The 20,660-nt window shown below is 48.7% G+C and overlaps 1 protein-coding gene across 10 annotated transcripts in view; it reads right to left on the bottom strand.

Annotated features, from left to right (window-relative positions):
• Nucleotides 1-20,660, bottom strand: part of RASAL3 (RAS protein activator like 3) — a 126,806-nt gene that overhangs the window by 11,454 nt on the left and 94,692 nt on the right. For all 10 annotated transcript variants that reach the window (XM_083419550.1, XM_083419549.1, XM_083419551.1 and 7 more), the window contains 12 exons: nucleotides 18,366-18,490; nucleotides 16,017-16,098; nucleotides 14,575-14,672; nucleotides 14,045-14,133; nucleotides 12,973-13,078; nucleotides 12,319-12,417; nucleotides 10,152-10,697; nucleotides 7,801-7,945; nucleotides 5,962-6,106; nucleotides 4,271-4,507; nucleotides 1,213-1,414; nucleotides 197-300 (listed from right to left, as the gene is read on the bottom strand). In XM_083419550.1, the coding sequence (XP_083275676.1) occupies nucleotides 197-300; nucleotides 1,213-1,414; nucleotides 4,271-4,507; nucleotides 5,962-6,106; nucleotides 7,801-7,945; nucleotides 10,152-10,697; nucleotides 12,319-12,417; nucleotides 12,973-13,078; nucleotides 14,045-14,133; nucleotides 14,575-14,672; nucleotides 16,017-16,098; nucleotides 18,366-18,490 (1,978 nt within the window). The remainder of the gene's footprint in view (nucleotides 1-196; nucleotides 301-1,212; nucleotides 1,415-4,270; nucleotides 4,508-5,961; nucleotides 6,107-7,800; nucleotides 7,946-10,151; nucleotides 10,698-12,318; nucleotides 12,418-12,972; nucleotides 13,079-14,044; nucleotides 14,134-14,574; nucleotides 14,673-16,016; nucleotides 16,099-18,365; nucleotides 18,491-20,660) is intronic.

The following is a 20,660-nucleotide window of genomic DNA, read 5'->3' as shown; positions in this document are numbered from 1 at the left end:
ACATTCTGATCGGCACAGAAGGTAAACCACAGAGCTACCCGTGTCCCTATTTCAACCCATGGTCAAAATCTTTCCCCTGGATTTCCCTGAAAGCTGGTTTTCTTCTTGAGCCTTGAGAGCCAGCAACCATCGCTGCGATTTCAGTGTATCCCTCCCTGCCAGCCACCCCAAGAGCCAGAGGCGAGTCGTTTGTTACCTGTCCTCTGCACTGGGCCCAAGTCGAACGATGACAGGAACCGGTGTCCCCTCTTGTATAGCACGGAGGATTGTGGGCAGAGGCTCCAGTCTGTCTTTTGTCCGCTTATATGCAACAGAGCAAAAAGTACAGGTAAGAAGAAGGCAGTCAGAGGGCTTGCCATAATGAGAAACCACTGCTACTGGTGTGGCATGACTGACCGAAGGATTTGCTCTCCCTCTGACAAAGGGGAGCAGAGGATCACAATCACACCTGGATCAGACCCTAAAATTCACATTTATGCATTCGTTAAAATATACACAAACACCTTATTTTAACTCCACACCTACCCCTTCCAATCCTGCCTGAATGAGCAAATATATTTGAAGAATAAATGGTGAATTTCAAAATTCAGAAACAAATACCCTTCACACATCCCATCCCAAAAACTGCTCCCTCTCTCGTGTCTTCAAATCACTTCCTTTTCTTCCTGACTGCAATGCCACCGAGTTCCTCTCTTCCAGATTTAACACTTAATTTGTGAATGGGTCACTGAGATATTGCAGACCGATAGCTGGCTAGCAGGGATTTGTGGTTATTATTTATCGGATTTTTCGCAGGAAATGAAAATTTTGGATTAGACAGTGAGAAAATGCGGGCTGACCTTTAGGTGCCAAGAATGTCATGGAGTTACTGCAAAAAATAAAAAAGCTTCCATACACCAGGAGCACCCATCCCATAATAAACACCCGCCTGTAAGCAGCCCGTAACAATATTAGCCAAACTGATGGCACCTTTATGTAAAATAGCTGGTATAAGCCACCGATGAGCTGCAGGAGGGAGGGGGATACACAGCGGGACTGAGGAACATGGATGACAGGCGTTGACAGATGCAAAGTCCCTGACGGGTTGGCTCCAATTGTTGGCTCCTCCTAGGCCCCGCTACCCATGAGCAGGCCCAGTCAATGCATCCTGCCGCCAGGGGGCAGGCCAAGCCCATCCAAGTGGAGGTGCCACACAAGACAGGCAGCTGGTACCTCTTCCAGGGTAGAAAAGATGTTGCAGAGCAGGGAATGCAGGATGGACAACTCCAGGGCCAGGTCAATGGAGTCGTCATAAGCAGGCAAGTGGATGGCACTGCCAGGGCTGGAGACGCTGCAGAGGAATGACTTCATGGTGCCCCAGTTGCGCTCCAGAAACTCATTCATGAAGCTCATGTACGCCTCCTTTTCTCCAAACCTGCAGAAAATGGAATATTAATATTAACAATAACAATAACAATAATTTATTTATTTATACTCCCCCCCATCTGGCTGGGTTTCCCCAGCCATTATGGGCGGCTTTAAAAACTTCCCTAAACAGGGCCGCCTTCAGTTGCCTTTTAAAAGTAAAATACAGTGGTACCTCGAGTTACATACGCTGCAGGTTACATACGTTTCAGGTTACAGACTCCACTAACCCAGAAATAGTACCTCGGGTTAATAACTTTGCTTCAGGATGAGAACAGAAATCGGGCAGCGGCGGCACGGCAGCAGCAGGAGGCCCCATTAGCTAAAGTGGTGCTTCAGGTTAAGAACAGTTTCAGGTTAAGAACGGACCTCCAGAACGAATTAAGTACGTAACCAGAGGTACCATTGTAGTTGTTTATTTCCTTGACATCTGTGGGAGGGTGTTCCACAGGGTGGGTGCCACTACCGAGAAGGCCCTCTGCCTGGTTCCCTGTAACCTCACTTCTCGCAGTGAGGGAACCGCCAGAAGGCCCTTGGCGCTGAACCGCAGTGTCTGGGCTGGATGATGGGGGTGGAGACGCTTCTTCAGGTATACAGGACCGAGGCCGTTTAGGGCTTTGAAGGTCAACACCAACACTTTGAATTGTGCTCGGAAACGTACTGGGAGCCAATGAAGATCCTTCAGGACCAGTGTTATATGTATCTGTAGCTGTGAACTACTGGCTCCTTGCAGTGGTGTAGCGTGGGTTGTCAGCACCCGGGACAAGGCAAGTAATTTGCGCCCCCCCCCCGCTGCACTGTCCCTCCCCCAGATAGTCCCTCGCTCTCTCTCCGCACCGCACGCCTGGCACCCTCCCCTCCACAGTGGGCGGCGACCCGGCGGCTTGGATCGGATTCGCACAGCCAGCACTGCAGTGAGAGAGAGTGAGTGAGCCAGGTAGGGGCAGAGAGCTGCGAGTGCGAGCGCCCCCCCCAGATGTTGCACCCGGTGCGGCCGGCCCCCCCTGCACCACCCACGCTACGCCACTGGCTCCTTGCACCATTGGGGCAGCTAAGGGCTCACTCACACTTACCTTTGGTCTGTGATTGCTATGCATAGGTCCGGGCATTCCAGGTCCAAAATCTTCTCTAACCAGGACCTGGAAAGCCCAGACCTGTGCCTAAATATGTGGCCCCAAAGGAAGTGTGGATGAGCCAACTACACAATTCCTGATGGGACACTGCACACCACCAATGCTCTTAATCCTGCTAGTCAGAGTGATGAGGAATGTGACAATGATATAGTATGAGATCTTCACTTGTAGTCTTATAAATTGCTTACTGTGTTGACACGAATAGAAGATAAATATTGCAGCTGTTGTATAAGGGAAAACTATTATGACGGGGATATAATTGAAATCAATAAGATTTTGGAACGCAGAAATAAAGTAGATCATCAAACCATCACTTCTGGGGGCACCAAAATTATATAATTTGTTATTTGAACAATTTGTATTAGGAATTGTATTATAATTTGGTATTGTTATAATGACCCTGTTATTGGATTATTGTAATTGAAAAACTAATAAAAAGAATTATTTAAAAAAATAGTGGTGATTAATGTGCTGAGAGCCCGATTTAAGGCCCCCAGATCTGCTGGCTCAGTCTGGACAACGGATTGCTGAAGAAGACCCCTGGGCCATGCAGCTCAATCCTCTGCGGTTAAAAGGTAAAGGTAAAGGTACCCCTGCCCGTACGGGCCAGTCTTGACAGACTCTAGGGTTGTGCGCCCATCTCACTCAAAGAGGCCGGGGGCCAGCGCTGTCCGGAGACACTTCCGGGTCACGTGGCCAGCGTGACATCACTGCTCTGGCGAGCCAGAGCCGCACACGGAAACACCGTTTACCTTCCCGCTAGTAAGCGGTCCCTATTTATCTACTTGCACCCGGGAGTGCTTTCGAACTGCTAGGTTGGCAGGCGCTGGGACCGAGCAACGGGAGCGCACCCCGCCGCGGGGATTCGAACCGCCGACCTTTCGATCGGCAAGCCCTAGGCGCTGAGGCTTTTACCCATAGTGCCACCCGCGTCCCCCTCTGCGGTTAGGTATGCTTAAATGCCAACTCTGCAGAGGATCAGGCAAATTGGATGTTGTGTACATTATCATCATCAACATGTGAAATGGTGGGTACTCAAACAGAAATCAGAGTACACTTCCATCTTCCAAACCCAGCAAAGTGCAGATTCACAATTAAAGGGGGCAAAGGGTTTTTTTCTTTCCCCCAAAAACAAATTTCTATCTCACCCTGCCCAAACAAGACATGAGTACACTGTAGTATTTCTGAATACAGTGGTACCTCAGGTTACATACACTTCAGGTTACAGACTCCGCTGACCCAGAAATAGTACCTCAGGTTAAGAACTTTGCTTCAGGTTGAAAACAGAAATCGTGCACCAGCTGTGCGGCGACAGAGGGAGGCCCCATTAGCTAAAGTGGTGCTTCAGGTAAAGAACAGTTTCAGGTTAAGAAGGGACCTCCAGAACGAATTAAGTTCTTAACCCAAGGTACCACTGTAATTAATTTCTTATTATATTGAACGATTAAACAACCTACTTGTTTGTGCTCATTTCAGATTCTTTTTAAAACTGCCAACCGAAAATGCCGTTTTAAGCTAAGTTGATAAACCTCTGAAAGAAAGCACAATTACCCTTCCTTGCTGTGAATTCTTCACATGCAAAGAAACCCATGCACTGATACCAATGCCCTGAGTGCGAATCCTGATGTTTTTTCTTTTTTTTTGAGGACTTGCCTGGAGTAGTATTCCAAGCCATTCTCAAGCCTCATACTGAATCACCCTTCCTGGGCACAGCCAGGGCCACAGTTACCTACGTGGTAAAGTTTGCCAGGTTCTGGATAACCTTAGCTGCCAGAGTCAGGGTGCGGGAGGTGGTGTCATCCGGGTACTCTTGAGTGAGGCCGAAGAGGCTGGGCGACATGATGGCCGGGCAGAGGAAGCGCAAGAACAAGGAGGCAGAGATGAGGCGCTGCCCGATGCTGGCTTTGCCCCTCAGCTGGCATGCCTCCTGCCAGGCGGTGAAGACCTCGCTGAGCTCAGCTGGGAAGGAGCTGCAGAGAGAAAAGAAGGAGTTGGCTGGCTGCGAGAAGGCCGGAGGGCAGACATTTTGTGATGAAGGGTCCTCACAGAACACCTGGATAGGATAGGGAATCGCTACAGAACAAGCAAAGCCAAAATGCAGCTTGACTAAGACATCTGAAGCTATGATATTCATAAAATAACACTCCATTTCATAAAATTATCAGTTTCTGCTTGACAGCGATACCAGCGATTTTTGCACACAGTCAGGCATTTTTGCCGCTTATTGGACAATGAGGTATGATACTGCTCCATTGTTTTTTCCTTGTAGTTTACAGTCGCTTAAAGTGGAAGTTGGACATTCGGGGAAAGATCCAGGAATATCGCTCAGCTGAAACTCCCCGCTCTCCCCCCCACAATGGCTGCTGTTCTAGTGGAGTGACACAGAGCTGAGTTGGACAGAAGCACATCCTGAAGCAGAACAATAACAGACCCAAGGAAGGTCTCTTGACTAGTTCACATTGTTACCTGAGCCAAAGTAATGATTTGCCAATGGCTGGCTCAGTGACTGGCCTCAGAAACTCTTAGGACTCCTCCTGTCAATCTGCTTATTCTGCAATCATCCTGATTTGCTTAAACAGCAGTTAGATTATGGGCCTCTCTGGATATCCTTGTTTCTGGACAGTCATTAAAATATCAGGGCAGTTACAGTATAAGCAATCCCACTTCCAATGCTGTTTGTGCCCACAGAGGTTTCAGGACAGATGTACTGCTTCAATTCCAAGCAGTGAATGACCTATAGCTTCTTGTTGAAATCCCACAAATGTTCTGGGGATTCTTGTCGTCCCACTTTTCCTGTACTATATAGCGCAAGAGAGCCCACCTAGACATGCTTAATGTGGAAACATTGGGGAGGAATTAGAGAACTACTAAATTTATTTAATATAAATATAAATTTATTTATTATAAATTGCTTTTCTAAGCTAAGTCTGCCTTCTGGGATCCGATTCTGAACAGAATGTGAGTGAGTAAACTCTTTTTATACTTTTATAGAAGACTGTGTCGTGTCTTATCTTTTATGAGGCAATAAAGAAATAATAGTAATACCAGAACAGTTATTATAGAGGCTTTAGCGAGCCTGAGCAAATGCCATGAGTTTAAAAAGGGGAAGGTTACTCTGCTAAACTGTGAACTTGTTTACACAAGTTGGAAAGGCTATAATCAAACAATATATCCTCTCCTTCATCCCTGAACATTCCCACACTGCTGTTCCCCATTCATTTGGACCAGAGTGCTGCCTGGCCGAGGGGGCCGTAAGAGGGATCCTGGGCTGCAACTTTCTGGCCCGATACTCTGTGAATGAGAGGCATAGTGGCGGGCACAGAAAAGCACAAATGGTGCCCCCGGCTTCACTTCTGCAGGCCCAGTGGGGAGAGCGTCCACCCCCTGCCGCCGCCGCCCCCCAATGACCCACTCAAGCACTCACTGGCTAGAAACAGCAATCCTCCGGAAGATCTCTTCGCAGATGTGCTGCAGGTTGCTGCGGTTGTCAGCCAGGTCACACGGCGCACATTTGCTGGGATCCACTTCACAGCTGTCCTCTAAAGTGTATGGCTGGGCGACTATATCACCTGCAACACAGCCTCATGCTTTAATTTCAGCCAGGCTACAGTGTTGGCTGTAGTTGCAACAGGGATACCTTGGACTACAACATGACCCGCAATGAAGACCAGACTCAGGGCCGGATTGAGGTTTGATGAGGCCCTAAGCTGCTGAAGGTAAAGGTAAAGGGACCCCTGACCATTAGGTCCAGTCATGGATGACTCTGAGGTTGCGGCGCTCATCTCGCTTTATTGGCCGAGGGAGCCGGCGTACAGCTTCCAGGTCATGTGGCCAGCATGACGAAGCTGCTTCTGGCAAACCAGAGCAGTGCACGAAAATGCCGTTTACCTTCCCACTGGAGCGGTACCTATTTATCTACTTGCACTTTGATGTGCTTTCGAACTGCTAGGTTGGTGTAATGGGGCCCTTTATATGTCCAGCTGTCCTTTGTCAACACCAAATTGCCTCTGTTTTTTGTGTTGAACATATGCTATATGGTAATTTATGGACCTAATAGGTATCTAAAGCCATTTGCACATGTTGCCATGCAGAATGTAGGGACCCTATATATAGAAATAAGCAAACCGGTGATGTTTTAGGGAGCAGACTAGCAGGTGGGGCCCATTACTTACATCATAGGAGCCTACACAACACAAAACACTGTTGCTGTGTGTAGGTTTTATTTTATTTGTTTCTTATCTTATATTTTGGATAAGTACATCCAGTTTTTTTCCTTTAATTTTTTTTTGGGCCCCCCAAGAGAGTGGGGCCCTAAGCTATAGCCTGTTTAGCTTATATGCAAATCTGGCACTGACCAGACTATTTGAGCATGCCCAGCTAATACTGCCATGACGGGTCATTTTGCATAGACCTGAGGTCAAAATGACTTCTTATTTCAATTTTATATACCACGCTTTATCAAAAGATCTGAAGGCGGTGCACGACATTAGAAACACATTACAAAACATCAATAATAACATAGCAAAGAAAGCATACTGACCGACAGCCTACTAAAAAAATAATCATCATAATAACTATCCTCTCGCCCACACTTTTACAGGCCATAGATTCGTTGCAAGCTGTACTTTTTGCATTCTTTTGCCACTTCTTTTCTTTTTTAAAATTTATTTATTTGGTTTTTCAAATTAACATTTTACACTCAATATACATCATAAAATATTGATGTATATTCAATATACATCATAAAATCAAGACTCTCCTGGACTTCCCTCCTCCCCTTTGTGGGTCCTATTGTTAGTCATTTATAATAATCCAGATTATTTTCCATCTCCATTAAATCCAAAATTCACCATTAAACTACAAGTGTTATTCCAATCCTACTAACAATGATAACTGTTTACAATTACTTTTAAGATAAATTATAAATTTCCCCTGTTCCTTATTAAAATTCTGGTTTTCCTGATTTCTGATTCTTCCTGTCATTTTTGCCTTTTCGGCATAATCCATCAACTTAATCTGCCGGTTTAAGTTTAACCAGAGAAGAAGGGCATTCTGTGCCAATCCTGCAACTGAGGATAGCACTCATGCAGATGTTGAAGTGGGTTCTAGCTCACAAAATGTGTTCAGTCTTTAAGGGAGCGCAATACTCTTGGTTGCTAGAGGCCCAAACTCTGGAGTTTTCTCTGGTAGCAATCAAGCAGAGAAACCTAACTAGCTCCTTAAGAAAATGCTGCACGCCCCTACCCGCCGGTTGCCAACTTACTCAGTGTGGACAGCAGGTAAGGGCCTCCCACCAGCTTCATGTATTCATCGATGGCTTTGGTGGCGAGGGTATTTTCACGGAAAATCAGTGCTTCACGCTCGTCGAAACGGTCCAGCTCTGACACACCCAAGTCAATGAGAAAGTCCTGCAACAGAGGACAGGAAGGGTTAGTCAGACAAACCCTACCCTCCTCAGAGATCTCCCATACCAACTGACTCACCCTGGAATCCTGATTCTGAACCAGGCTCCCAACCTAGTGATATCCAGGGCCCTGTATCCATGCTGCAGCTCTGGGAAAGCGCAAAGCAGTCCAGAGTTATTCTTGCAGCAAACTTGGCTTCCAAGAGCCACTTTAGTAACCCTGCAATACTAGAAAACCCTAGAAGGGAAGCAGGCTGGAAAGCTAGAACCAGCGGAACACAATGACAGGTGAGGGGAATCAGCTTTGAATTGGCTGTGCGGCTGTTGTATCCAAGGCCTTCCCATCTTCTACATTGTGGGCCAGCCCCAAGACATTTTGGCACCTGAGGCAGATCCCAAAATGGCGTCCCACTCCCTGCCAGGGAAGAAGGGGTGGGTGAAGAGCTACATCAGGAACATCAGAGCTTCCACACCCCCCAGCTGGAATTCAATGGAATGCAATTCCAGAATCTCTCAGGTGAACGCCATTGCCATTCTAAGAGAATGAGGGAGGTGTTCATGGTGAGTTCCGGCACCTCTAGCGCTGAAGGTGATTGTGGGGATAAGTCAGCCTCAATACAGTGGTGCCCCGCAAGACGAATGCCTCGCAAGACGGAAAACCCGCTAGACGAAAGGGTTTTCCGTTTTGGAGGTGCTTCGCAGGACGAATTTGCTATGGGCTTGCTTCGCAAGACGAAAATGCCTTGCGATTCCTGGGGGTTTTTTCCCCCTCCCAGCCTTTTTCCCAAGCCCCTAAGCCGCTTATCAGCTGTTCGCTAAGCCGCTTATCAGCTTATCTGATTTTAGCAGCTAATCCGCTAATCCCTTAAGCCTTTAATAGCCGCTAATAGCCTTTTAGCAGCTAATCCCTTAAGCCTTTAATAGCCGCTAATAGCCGCTAAACCGCTAATAGCGCTAATAGCGCTAATCCGCTAATGGGCTTGCTTCGCAAGACAAAAAAAACCGCAAGACGAAGAGACTCGCGGAACGGATTCTTTTCGTCTTGCGAGGCACCACTGTAGTTCCGTTGGTTAGAGCATGGTGCTGATAATGCCAAGGGTGATGTTTGGGACTGGGCAGAGGAGGAGGAATAGTGGAGACTGCCTTCCCATCCTGACCCTCCCAGGGAGGAGGAGGACGAAGGCAATTTAGATTTACAACAGTGGTCTGCGGGAGGTCACAGCTCAGAGGCCGATGAGGGGGAAAGTTGGGAAATAATGAGAAGGAGGAGGCAGAATCGGAGCAACAGCTGGCTGACACATTGTCGTTAGAAAGCATTCCAGACCCTCCATCTCCCAGAACACAGCAAGCCTTAAAAGCAGGAGAGCAAAGAGCTCTAAGACAAAGGGCACGTAGAAGAACCCGTAGAGGAGATGATGAGAATGTGGGAGAGACGGGGGCAGGAGATTCACTCGGGACAGTGCCACTATCCAAGAGGCTGGGCTCTATGGCCTCTCTCTGTAAAGATTGAAATAAAAAAGGACAGTAAGAAACTTTCCCTCGTCTTTATACTTTCCTGGGCAGCCAGCCAGGAACCGCTGACAGCATACTGACAGGTGCAGGTTCAATCCTTGTATGGAACAGCTGCATATTCCTGCATTGCGGGAGGTTGCACTGAATGGTCCTCAGGATCCCTTCCAGATGTAGAATGATAGGATCACAGAGCTGGAAGGAACCCTGAGGATCATCTAGTCCTAGATATCTGCTGGCCCTGTGGATCCTGCAGCCCAAGGCAGTTGCCTTGCCTAGTGAAATATACTCAGAGTCGCAAAGTGATTTCATGCTCTTTATTCAGCTCATAGTGGTGAGGAGGACTGAATGAAAGTCCCCTCAAAGTATCCGCCCCATTTACATCACTTACACAATGGGCTGCACATGATTGGCTAATTCTGGAATTCTACTGTAAGCCAATCAGGTTGTGGATTCACCCACATCTGGAGCATGATTGGGTGGTTCCTGCCAACCAATCATACTGCTGCATTGTTCTAGGACCAATCAGACCACTGCACTCTGAATCCTACTGTTCTAGGACCAATCAGACCGCTGCAACCTGGATCCCACTGTTCTAGGACCAATCAGACCGCTGCAGTTTGGATCCTATTCAACTCAGTACATAACACCTAGCCTCATGGGTGGGCCGGCCCTATCTACCTTTGCAAACAAAGAAATACCTTGGCTTTCCCTGTGCTTTGCAGGACGCGAACCAGCACCCCCGTCAGCTCCTCCTTGTCCCGGGCGTTAAGGCTGTGCTCCAGTCCGGCACACAGCTCCCGATAGTGGAAGGTGAGATACTCAGCAAACTCTTTGTATTGCACGATGGGCAGCACTCGGATGTTGCAGTAGCGTCCACGTAGCCGTAGGGCGGGCGTGTTGGGCCTGTCTCTGCCCAAGGGGTACCACCTTTCCAAGGGCTGGCGGACCGCAGCCAGCTCCTTCAGGGGAACGGCCATGCCGGCAACAGGGCTGCCCTTTGCCCGCTGCTGCCCGTCCTCCTCCGGCACCAGGCAGACCTGCAGCTCCACTGCTGGCGGAAGAGTCTTCAGGTCAAAGTGCTCCCCCCAGAAGATGGTTCCAGCGGGGCTGGCTGCCTTGGTTGTGGTGCGAGCGTAGAGGACCCCATCCAGCCGCACCTCGCCCAGGTAGCGCTTCCTGGGAACCAGGTCGCGGGCTTCGTACACCCAGAGGCTCAGCATGCGTTCGATCCGCTCGCAGTTGTCCTGGGGAATTGAGCCAGCGGTTTGGTTAAGGAACACCGAGATGGAGCAAGGCAAGCAGATGCAGCCAGAAATCCATCACACGAGAGGCAGACTGAACGCAGGATGAAGGGAAAGCGAGAGGCAAGTGGGAGGAGGTTGAAGGCGGAAGAAGATGGGAAGAAATTTAAAGACTATCTACAGAAATATTATAAGATTAATGAATGTTAGAATGACATCGGATGGAGGTTAAAAGGTTATTAGCAACAATGCGGTCAAGGAGTATGGAAAATTTGAAGGTTAAAAGATGTAAAACTAAAGGTTTAATACATTAAGATATTAAGATAAAGATTAAGATACACTAAGATATTAAGACAAAGATTAAGATAAGATAGAGGGAAGGGATTTGCTGATTAAATATTTGAACTGGAATACAGCGAGGGGAGGTGTGAGGAAGTCTGGGAAATAAGCAAATGCAAGGAATATTATGAAAATGGAATTGTTTTTATTTGTTTTTCTTTTTCTTTTTGTATTTTTGTATCTTTCTCTTCTTTTTTTCTATGTAAAAGTCTTAATAAAAATATTTTTTTAAAAATGAAGGCGGAAGGAAGGTCAAGGTGGAATAATGGAATTGTAGACTTGGAGGGAATGTGAAGGTATTAGAACAGACAGCTCAGAGGCAGAAAGCTCAGATTAACCGACGCAGGACTGACATTGATTCGGGGAGATGAAGTAGGGGTGGGACTTTACTTGGAGCAACACCATTTCTAGAGAGAGTCCACATTCCTTTGTCTCTCGCTGTGATTATTGAATAAACTACAGTGGTACCTCGGGTTACATAGGCTTCAGGTTACATACACTTCAGGTTACAGACTCCGCTAACCCAGAAATAGTGCTTCAGGTTAAGAACTTTGCTGCAGGTTGAGAACAGAAATTGTGCTCCGGCGGCACAGCAGCAGCGGGAGGCCCCATTAGCTAAAGTAGTGCTTCAGATTAAGAACAGTTTCAGGTTAAGTACAGATCTCCGGAACGAATTAGGTACTTAACCTGAGGTACCACTGTAATTGGTCCTCTTCTTTTTTATCTGCTTCTTTGCTGCCACCGGGGGAGGGATCTGATTCCCCGAAGCCTGACAACAGAGGACGGGGGTTTATACAGGGAATGGGGACAGGAGAAGATGAGAGGGAAGGGTGCGTGGGCAGGCAAATACACCATAGGGCCAGTGGCATAGCGTGGGTTGTCAGCACCCGGGGCAAGGCAAGTAATTTGCGCCCCCTAACCCGGGGCAAGGCAAGTAATTTGCGCCCCCCCCCCCGCTGCACTGTCCCTCCCCCAGATAGTCCCTCGCTCTCTCTCCGCACCGCACCGCACACCTGGCACCCTCCCCTCCACAGTGGGCGGCGACCCGGTGGCTCAGATCGGATTCGCAAAGCCAGCACTGCAGTGAGAGAGAGTGAGTGAGCCAGGTAGGGGCAGAGAGCTGCGAGTGCGAGCGCACCCCCCCCCCCAGATGTTGCGCCCGGTGCGGCCGGCCCCCCCCTGCGCCCCCACGCTACGCCACTGCATAGGGCAAGCGGGAAAATCAGTTACAAAGGCAGTGTGCGCCCCTTGCAAGCAGCACAAAGTACAGAAGATGCTTCTTTACCATACTGGGCTGGACAAGCCGGCGCAAGTCATCCATCCAGCGGGTCCTCTCGGCAGCAGAGCCACAGCTGAAGCAGCGGCGCCCCCCAGTGCTCAGCACCTGAGAAGAGGAAGCAAGGGTTGTGCTTAAGAGCACGCCCTGGGTTTGTCCCATGGGCAACCAAACCCTGGGGGACTTGGGAGTGACAAGGAACAGGCAGGGTTTAATCCAAGCCAGGCATCAGCACTGCGTCCCAGTGCCCATGCTAGGGCCTCGCCGTAAGCTTAAGAAAAAGTGCTTGCATTGCTATCTCCTGCTAAGAATGTCCAGCCTCTGGCTTTGTCCTACTCCTTCCCCAAAATATGCTCCTCTGCTTCGTCTACAGGTCCAGTCCCAACAAAGGAGCTTCTTGCAGCTCCTCATGTAGCCACAACAGCTTTATAGATAAAAGAACACGGCAGATGACGGAGCTTCAGCCTGAAGGCAGCTTTGTTGAGGTTGGGAAGCTGAGTTCTCCACGTCTTGGACCAGCTGGAGGAGACAGAGTCCTCGAGTGCGTACAGAAGGCATTTCTTTCATCACTGGGTCAAGCTCCCAAGGCCTGGCCCTGAACGTCTCCCTTCATAACTGGAGAAACGCAGCTTCTCAGGTCAAGGGATGAAAATAGGCTCATACCTCAAAGCAGTACCGCTCTCCCAGAAGGCTGTTGTGAAGTGGGCGGATCAAGGCATCCTTTTCGTTGCTCAAGTCCATGAGAACAGCCGGACCAGGAAGGGCCTCCCTGGAGGAAGTGACAAGAGGGGCCAGGATAGGAGAAGACAGTGTGGGTGGACAACCCTGAACATAGAGGAGGGAGAAAGGTTGTTTTCTGCTGCTCCAGAGAAGCGGACACGGAGCAATGGATCCAAACTACAAGAAAGAAGATTCCACCTAAACATTAGGAAGAACTTCCTGACAGTAAGAGCTGTTCGACAGTGGAATTTGCTGCCAAGGAGTGTGGTGGAGTCTCCTTCTTTGGAGGTCTTTAAGCAGAGGCTTGACAACCATATGTCAGGAGTGCTCTGGTGGTGTTTCCTGCTTGGCAGGGGGTTGGACTCGATGGCCCTTGTGGTCTCTTCCAACTCTATGATTCTATGATCTGACACCATCACCAACAGAAGCATTATTATCCCTTCCTTGCATATTTTATTAAGACTTTTATTTCTGCTCAAATTAGACTAACTTTGCAGCATCCGGCAGAAAAAGTTATCAGAGGCTTGTCCCTCCCTTAACATCTTGCTTTGTCTTCTTTCCTGCCATTTTCCTAGCAGCACCAACCTGGAACTGGAGGAGACGTTGGAAGAAGAGCAAGACCCTGTCACGGGGCGTAGCACGTACAGGGTTCAAGGGGAGCCACCCCTTCCTAGCATCACAACCCGGGAAAGAGGCCGTGTGGGCCCCCAACCAAACAGAGTAGTTGTGAAGCAATGTGGTACCCACAACAAAGTAAACAGAGCATCCTTTCAGGCATGGTGAGCTTGACAAAATTTCCATAGCATCCTAACCCCTCTGAAGAAGACACGATGCCAGCATTTAATGCAGCCAATCCAAGTTATTAGATAAATCTCCTGATGTAATCTTGGTTTCGTTCTAGATCTCAGGAAATATAAACACAGGCAGAAAGAAATGGGGCCCATTGCATCCATAAAGAGGCATAAAAGACAGAAAACAATGGACGCTTCTGTTCCAAGCTGGCTTCAGGGCCTACCTGTTACCATTAGCAACAAGTCCAGTAGAGGAGTCAGTCTTGGCCTGGAGCCGTCCTTTCCGGTCCTTGATGCGTTTCCATAGCAACCCCTAGAGATGGTGTGAGATGTAATAAATGCAATAAATAAATGAAGAAACGAAGGAATTCTGAGTGAAGAAGAGAGTTTATCTGCGTGACTTGCGCATGACAGGAGCGTGGAACTTGGTTTGCTCTAGATGCAATTGGACTTCAATGCCCACTACTCCTAACTATCGGCCATGGAGGTTGGGGCTGATGAGAGTTGGAGCCCAACAACATCTGGACGAACACAGGTCTCATCTGACAAGCGCCCCAGGTCAGATAATGGTGCTTCCTTATGCCAAGCCAGACCATCATGAGCCCGCTCAGCCCAGTGCTGTTTTGAAATAGCTCTTCGTTGTCTTCCTTGAGGAGTCATGCCTCCCTCCTAAGCCCCCCCCCCCTCTCCTCCGCACCCAGTAATCACCAGTCTGGGCTCCTTGAACCTGCAATATACTGAACATCTTCTGTACCTTCACATTGCTGAGTTGCGAGCCGGAGGAAGTCTCTTGGCAGGGTCTTTTTTCAGGGGTCTGTGAGTCTAAGAAGCTTCTTCCCTCAATGAACATTTCTGTTGGGAGCAAAATGGACCAAGCAAAGTGGACTGGTTAGTTGTCATGTTGGCCAGAAGAGGCAGTTCCTGGAAGATGGGAGCAAGCAGTGCCCAGCACCCAGCTCACCATTCGCTGCTCCCTCTGTATCCTGGAATGAGGCTCTCTGCCAGTCCAATTCTGACCCACCCAATGCATTTTGGCGCCGGAGGCGGATCCCAAAATGGTGTCCCCCCTCCCCACCAGGCAAGCAGGGGTGAGGGAAGATCTATATCAGGAATACAGGGAAAATAAAGATTGACATCAGGACCTGCTGCTCCCGTGGACCCGCCTCACCTTGCCTCACGGGTCAGGTGGGCCTGCGAAAAGAATGGTCTTAAATACCTTATTTTTCCCTCTATAGCAGTGTTCCCCAACCTTGGGCCTCCAGCTGTTTTTGGACTGCAATTCCCATCATCCTTGACCACTGGTCTTGCTAGTGAGGGATGATGGGAGTTGTAGTCCAAAAACAGCTGGAGGCCCAAGGTTGAGGAACACTACTCTATAGGACGCTTTTCGCTCTATAGGACGCACTTTTCCCCCTCCAAAAATGAAGGGGAAATGTGTGTGCATCCTGTGGAGCGAATGCAGGCTCCTTGGCTACAGCGATAGCAATGCAAAGCCTCCGAAGCGCAGAGGGAGAGCTCCCCCCGCGCTCCGGAGGCTTCGTGTTGCTTTCGCTGAAGCCATCTGAAGCCCCCAGAGCGCAGGGAACTCCCGCTGCACTCCGGGGGCTTCAGGCTGCGCTCCGAAGGCTTGCGGATAGCCGTCTGAAGCCTGAAGCCCCCGGAGCGCAGCGGGAACTCCTGCTGTGCTCCAGGGCTTCAGGCGGCTTCAGCAAAAGCAACGCGAAGCCTCCGGGGTGCTGAGCAGAGAGGGGGAGAAATTCCCCCCCCCCCCCCGTTCTTCCCCTCCTATGGTTCGGTGCGTCCTACGGTCCGGTGCGTCCTATAGAGTGAAAAATACGGTACTTTCTACACTGGAGCTCTCAAGGAAACATTTTGACATAGGATACAATGGCTCTCCTGATCTTGTGCCAGGGGAAATTGTTCAGGCTCCACCATCTCTGTTACCTGATCTAAAGGATCTCACTGGCCCAATTTACAGAGCAGGTTGGTGGCTACTGAAAACTAGCTGCCCAGTGGTTTGTAGGGCTCTGACTCCATGGCTCGCATGATTTGGGTTGTTGTGCTTTGATGTAAAAAATACAAACACCCTGGGCATGATCTCGGAGGCTGGCAAGGACCGGATCCTTCCAACGGCCTGCTCTCCTTTTCAACAGACTCTCTCTCTGTGTGTGCATATGGCAGTCTCTCAGTACTCACCATTGTCCCTCTGGGTACCTGGTGGGTATAGTAAACTTGACTCTGAAGCAGAACTGGCTCGTTTCCCATTCTGGAGCAGACCCTAAAATGGCAAACCAAACACCACGGACAAAATAGATGATGGTGATAACGATAATGATTTCCCTCTTCCCCATACTTCTACACTACAGCAGGTGAAGGCTTTCTTGTTCCAACAACAAGAGCTAAATGTTTTTTAAGGAAAGGGCTTCTGGTGCTTTTATTGGAATGATCTGTATGTTTTAACAGAAAAAATAAAAATAAATGTTTGATTGTTTTAAATGATTCCTCCCCCTCCCCCTCAACGTTTTTAGCTGTTTCTGTTTTAGCTGTAAGCCTCCTTGAGACCCTGTCAGGGAAAAAGGTGGGGCTCGGGACCACAAGACCTCAAGGACTGCCTCTCCCCATAGAAACCATCCCAGACTCTGTATTCAACCACTGGAGCCCTTCTTTGTGTGCCTACTCCACAAGAGGTCCAGAGGGTGGCAACACAGAACAGGCCTTTTCCGCAATGGCCCCCCATTTGTGGAATTCTCTCCCCAGGGAGGTTTGCCTGGAGCCTTCATTATATATTTTTAGTGTCTGAGGGAGGGGTGTATGTGTTGTTGTTTTTGTTTTAACTATTTATTTGTGCTTTCCCCTTGTATTTTTATCTTGTGAGCCACCCTGAGATCTTTTGATGAAGGGCAGTATATAAATAATATGATGAAATATAATAATAGATAAATAAATAAACAAATGAGGCAGCTTCCCTCATGGTCCAAAGCAGTGTGTTAAGAAGGCGGCTTTTTAGCCAGTGTAGAAAATTTCTCAACTCCAGAAAGCAGAAAGGAAAATGGGACCATGATGATTTCTCTCATGGGATCCTGTAGAACAAGCTTAACACAGAGTTCCCATTTCTGCTCTGCTTCCCAGGCGCTGACATCCTAGCTTTTACTCTTCCAGGGGGACAGGAGGCAGGCAGGTGTGGAGGATTCCCTGGTCCTGAATGGGGTAACTGTGCCCCTGAAGGACCAGGTGCGCAGCCTGGGAGTCATTTTGGACTCACAGCTGTCCATGGAGGCACAGGTTAAATCCGTGTCCAGGGCAGCTGTGTACCAGCTCCATCTGGTACGTAGGCTGAGACCCTATCTGCCTGCAGACTGCCTCGCCAGAGTGGTGCATGCTCTGGTTATCTCCCGCTTGGACTACTGCAATGCGCTCTACGTGGGGCTACCTTTGAAGGTGACCCGGAAACTACAATTAATCCAGAACGCGGCAGCTAGACTGGTGACTGGGAGCGGCCGCCAAGACCATATAACACCGGTCTTGAAAGATCTACATTGGCTCCCAGTACGTTTCCGAGCACAATTCAAAGTGTTGTTGCTGACCTTTAAAGCCCTAAACGGCTTCGGTCCAGTATACCTGAAGGAGCGTCTCCACCCCCATCGTTCTACCCGGACACTGAGGTCCAGCACCGAGGGCCTTCTGGCAGTTCCCTCACTGCGAGAAGCCAAGTTACAGGGAACCAGGCAGAGGGCCTTCTCGGTAGAGGCGCCCTCCCTGTGGAACGCCCTCCCACCAGATGTCAAAGAGAACAACAACTACCAGACTTTTAGAAGACATCTGAAGGCAGCCCTCTTTAGGGAAGCTTTTAATGTTTGATGTATCACAGTATTTTAATATTCTTTTGGAAGCCGCCCAGAGTGGCTGGGGAAACCCAGCCAGATGGGCGGGGTATAAATAATAATTTATTATTATTATTATTATTCCATCCCCAGAGTGAGTGCTGCATTGGGGCTGGATAGAAGGCCCATTTTCCTTTCTACTTTCCTGGAGTTGAGAGACCTGCATTTGTGACCCATGGAGGACCATTACTCTATGAATCCTTACTGGCAGTGTAGAAAATTTGGCAGGAACCTTTAAGGTACAGTGGTACCTCGGGTTACATACGCTTCAGGTTACATATGCTTCAAGTTACAGACTCCGCTAACCCAGAAATATTACCTCGGGTTAAGAACTTTGCTTCAGGATGAGAACAGAAATTGTGCTCTGGTGGCACGGCAGCTGCAGGAGGCCCCATTAGCTAAAGTGGTGCTTCAGGTTAAGAACACACCCCTGGAACGAATTAAGTACTTAAACCGAGGTACCACTGTATTGATGCCATCCATAACCAGCAAAGTTGGGCTCAGGTCTCTGAGCAGGAGTAGCTTCAGTCAACACTCAGCCAGAAGTTCACAGCCTGAGAAGCATACACTTCCTTGACATGCAGCCGTGTGCTGGGTGTGCTCAGACAGACACATACACCCTCCTTCTCCCTCTTACAGTTTTGGATGTCAGAGATGGCCCCACCTCCTCATCTCTGCCCAAGACCATTAGCTGTCGATCCACCAGTGACACATTGGCCACATCCCAGATGGTTGCATCCGTTGGCACAGCCGAAGTCAGTTGGGTCAACTGGACAGTAGAATCATCACCTGCAAGAAGAAGAAGAACAAGGAGGCATTTGGGTTTACCCGGGCTCATACTTGCTAATAAAGACGTGAGAGCGAAATACATCTTCCTCCCAACTAAGTAACTACCATCAACGTGTCTTTCCATTATATGCTATGCCCTTGTGACTTGTAACTAGCCTTTATTGGCATAAGTTAAAACAGTAAAATCATAAAATCATACATTGATAATCCAAACACATACAATATATAAAAGACTAGAGAAACACCATTGAATAAATCAGGCAACTTTAGATTTAGCATACCGTATATATATAACTGTGTACAGCTGAAAATGCTGGCAGCATTAAGATAAATTCAACAGTGTAAATATGTTTTGATGGACGCAATAATGGCATACTGAATGGTATAGTTTCTGTAGAATATGCAGGGATTTATGATATGTAAAATGAACCATGGGAAAAGAAGAAGGGAAGTCACTGATATCTTAAGGATGTAATTGTGAGTACTTTAAATTGTAAAAAAGAAAATTTAATTATATATAGGGGGGCATTTTATATGCATTCTAACATACAATATGCATTTATGAACAGTGTTTGTTTTTGTTTAGGCCAGAAAAGTGTATCTTAAGATTCAGAGATGTGTGAAAACTGAAGGATAACTGATGTTCTGCCATGGCCTCGGAGCCCAGCAGTGAACAACTGGACAAAGGCTCAAAAGTCCTCAGTTCATCCCTAGACCTTTGTTAGAGCACACTTGGAGCTCTCCGTAGTGCTGCAATACCTGGCCTGCTTTGCTGCTTTGCTGCCTTGCTCTGTGAGTTCCTCTAGGGCAGCAGTCAGCAACCTTTTCCAACCATGGGCCGGTCCACCATCCCTCAGACCATGTGGTAAGGTAAAGGTACCCCTGCCCGTATGGGCCAGTCTTGCCAGACTCTAGGGTTGTGCGCCCATCTCACTCAAGAGGCCGAGGGCCAGCGCTGTCCGGAGACACTTCCGGGTCACGTGGCCAGCGTGACAAGCTGCATCTGGCGAGCCAGAGCCGCACACGGAAACGCCGTTTAGCTTCCTGCTATTAAGCGGTCCCTATTTATCTACTTGCACCCGGAGGTGCTTTTGAACTGCTAGGTTGGCAGGCGCTGGGACCGAACAACGGGAGCGCACCCCGCCGCGGGTATTCGAACTGCCGACCTTTCGATCTGCAAGCCCTAGGTGCTGAGGCTTTAACCCACAGCGCCACCCGCGTCCCTCAGACCATTTGGTGGGCCGGACTATATTTTTTTTTGGGGGGGGGGGAATGAATGAATTCCTATGCCCCACAAATAACCCAGAGATGCATTTTAAATAAAAGCACACATTCTACTCATGTAAAAACATGCTGATTTCTCGACCGTCCGCAGGCCGGATTGAGAAGGCGATTGGGCTGGATCCGGCCCCTGGGCCTTAGGTTGCCCACCCCTGCTCTAGGGAACCAAGGCAGGACATTGGATCTGCATATTAATCCAGGAAGTGCAAATCACCCACTTAATGGGTTCCCTTAAAAACACAGACCAAACAAAATCTATTTGGAAGCTGAGTTCAACCATTATGACTGCGGTCACCTTGCTAGATTTGTCTTGAACAATGGAAAGTATCACAGCTTGTAACTTGGCGTCACTGAGTCACACATGCAAAATAATGGCAATACAGTGGTACCTCTGCTTAAGAACTTCATTCGTTCTGGAGGTCCGTTCTTAACCTGAAACTGTTCTTAACCTGAGGTACCACTTTAGCTAATGGGGCCTCCCGCTGCTGCTGCGCGATTTCTGTTCTCATCCTGAAGCAAAGTTCTTAACCTGAGGTACTATTTCTCGGTTAGCGGAGTCTGTAACCTGAAGCATCTGTAGCATGAAGCGTATGTAACCCGAGGTACCACTGTACTGGTGTTTTGGGGTTGATGGGCACACCAGCTAGGGTCTTTTCAAATATTAAGCTGCCAGGCTATGGGCAAGCACCTCATGCCCTCCCTGTGAGTCGCATCTGTCCTCCTGGTGGCTGGGATTTTTCTATCCCACTCAAGCACAGGGAGAGGTCAGAGGGAAACGAGGGGGTGGCTGCCGGCTCCTCCTGTCCCTGAGGTGGATCCTGCCCGCACTTGTGCGGCTACGTTCAGATAGAGATCGGAAAGCTGGATGGGTTGGCATAGTCAGTTGGAG

Source organism: Podarcis tiliguerta, assembly GCF_965153285.1.
Source record: "Podarcis tiliguerta genome assembly, chromosome: 17".
Classification (NCBI taxonomy): domain Eukaryota; kingdom Metazoa; phylum Chordata; class Lepidosauria; order Squamata; family Lacertidae; genus Podarcis; species Podarcis tiliguerta.
This window is presented reverse-complemented; position numbering and strand designations above follow the sequence as displayed.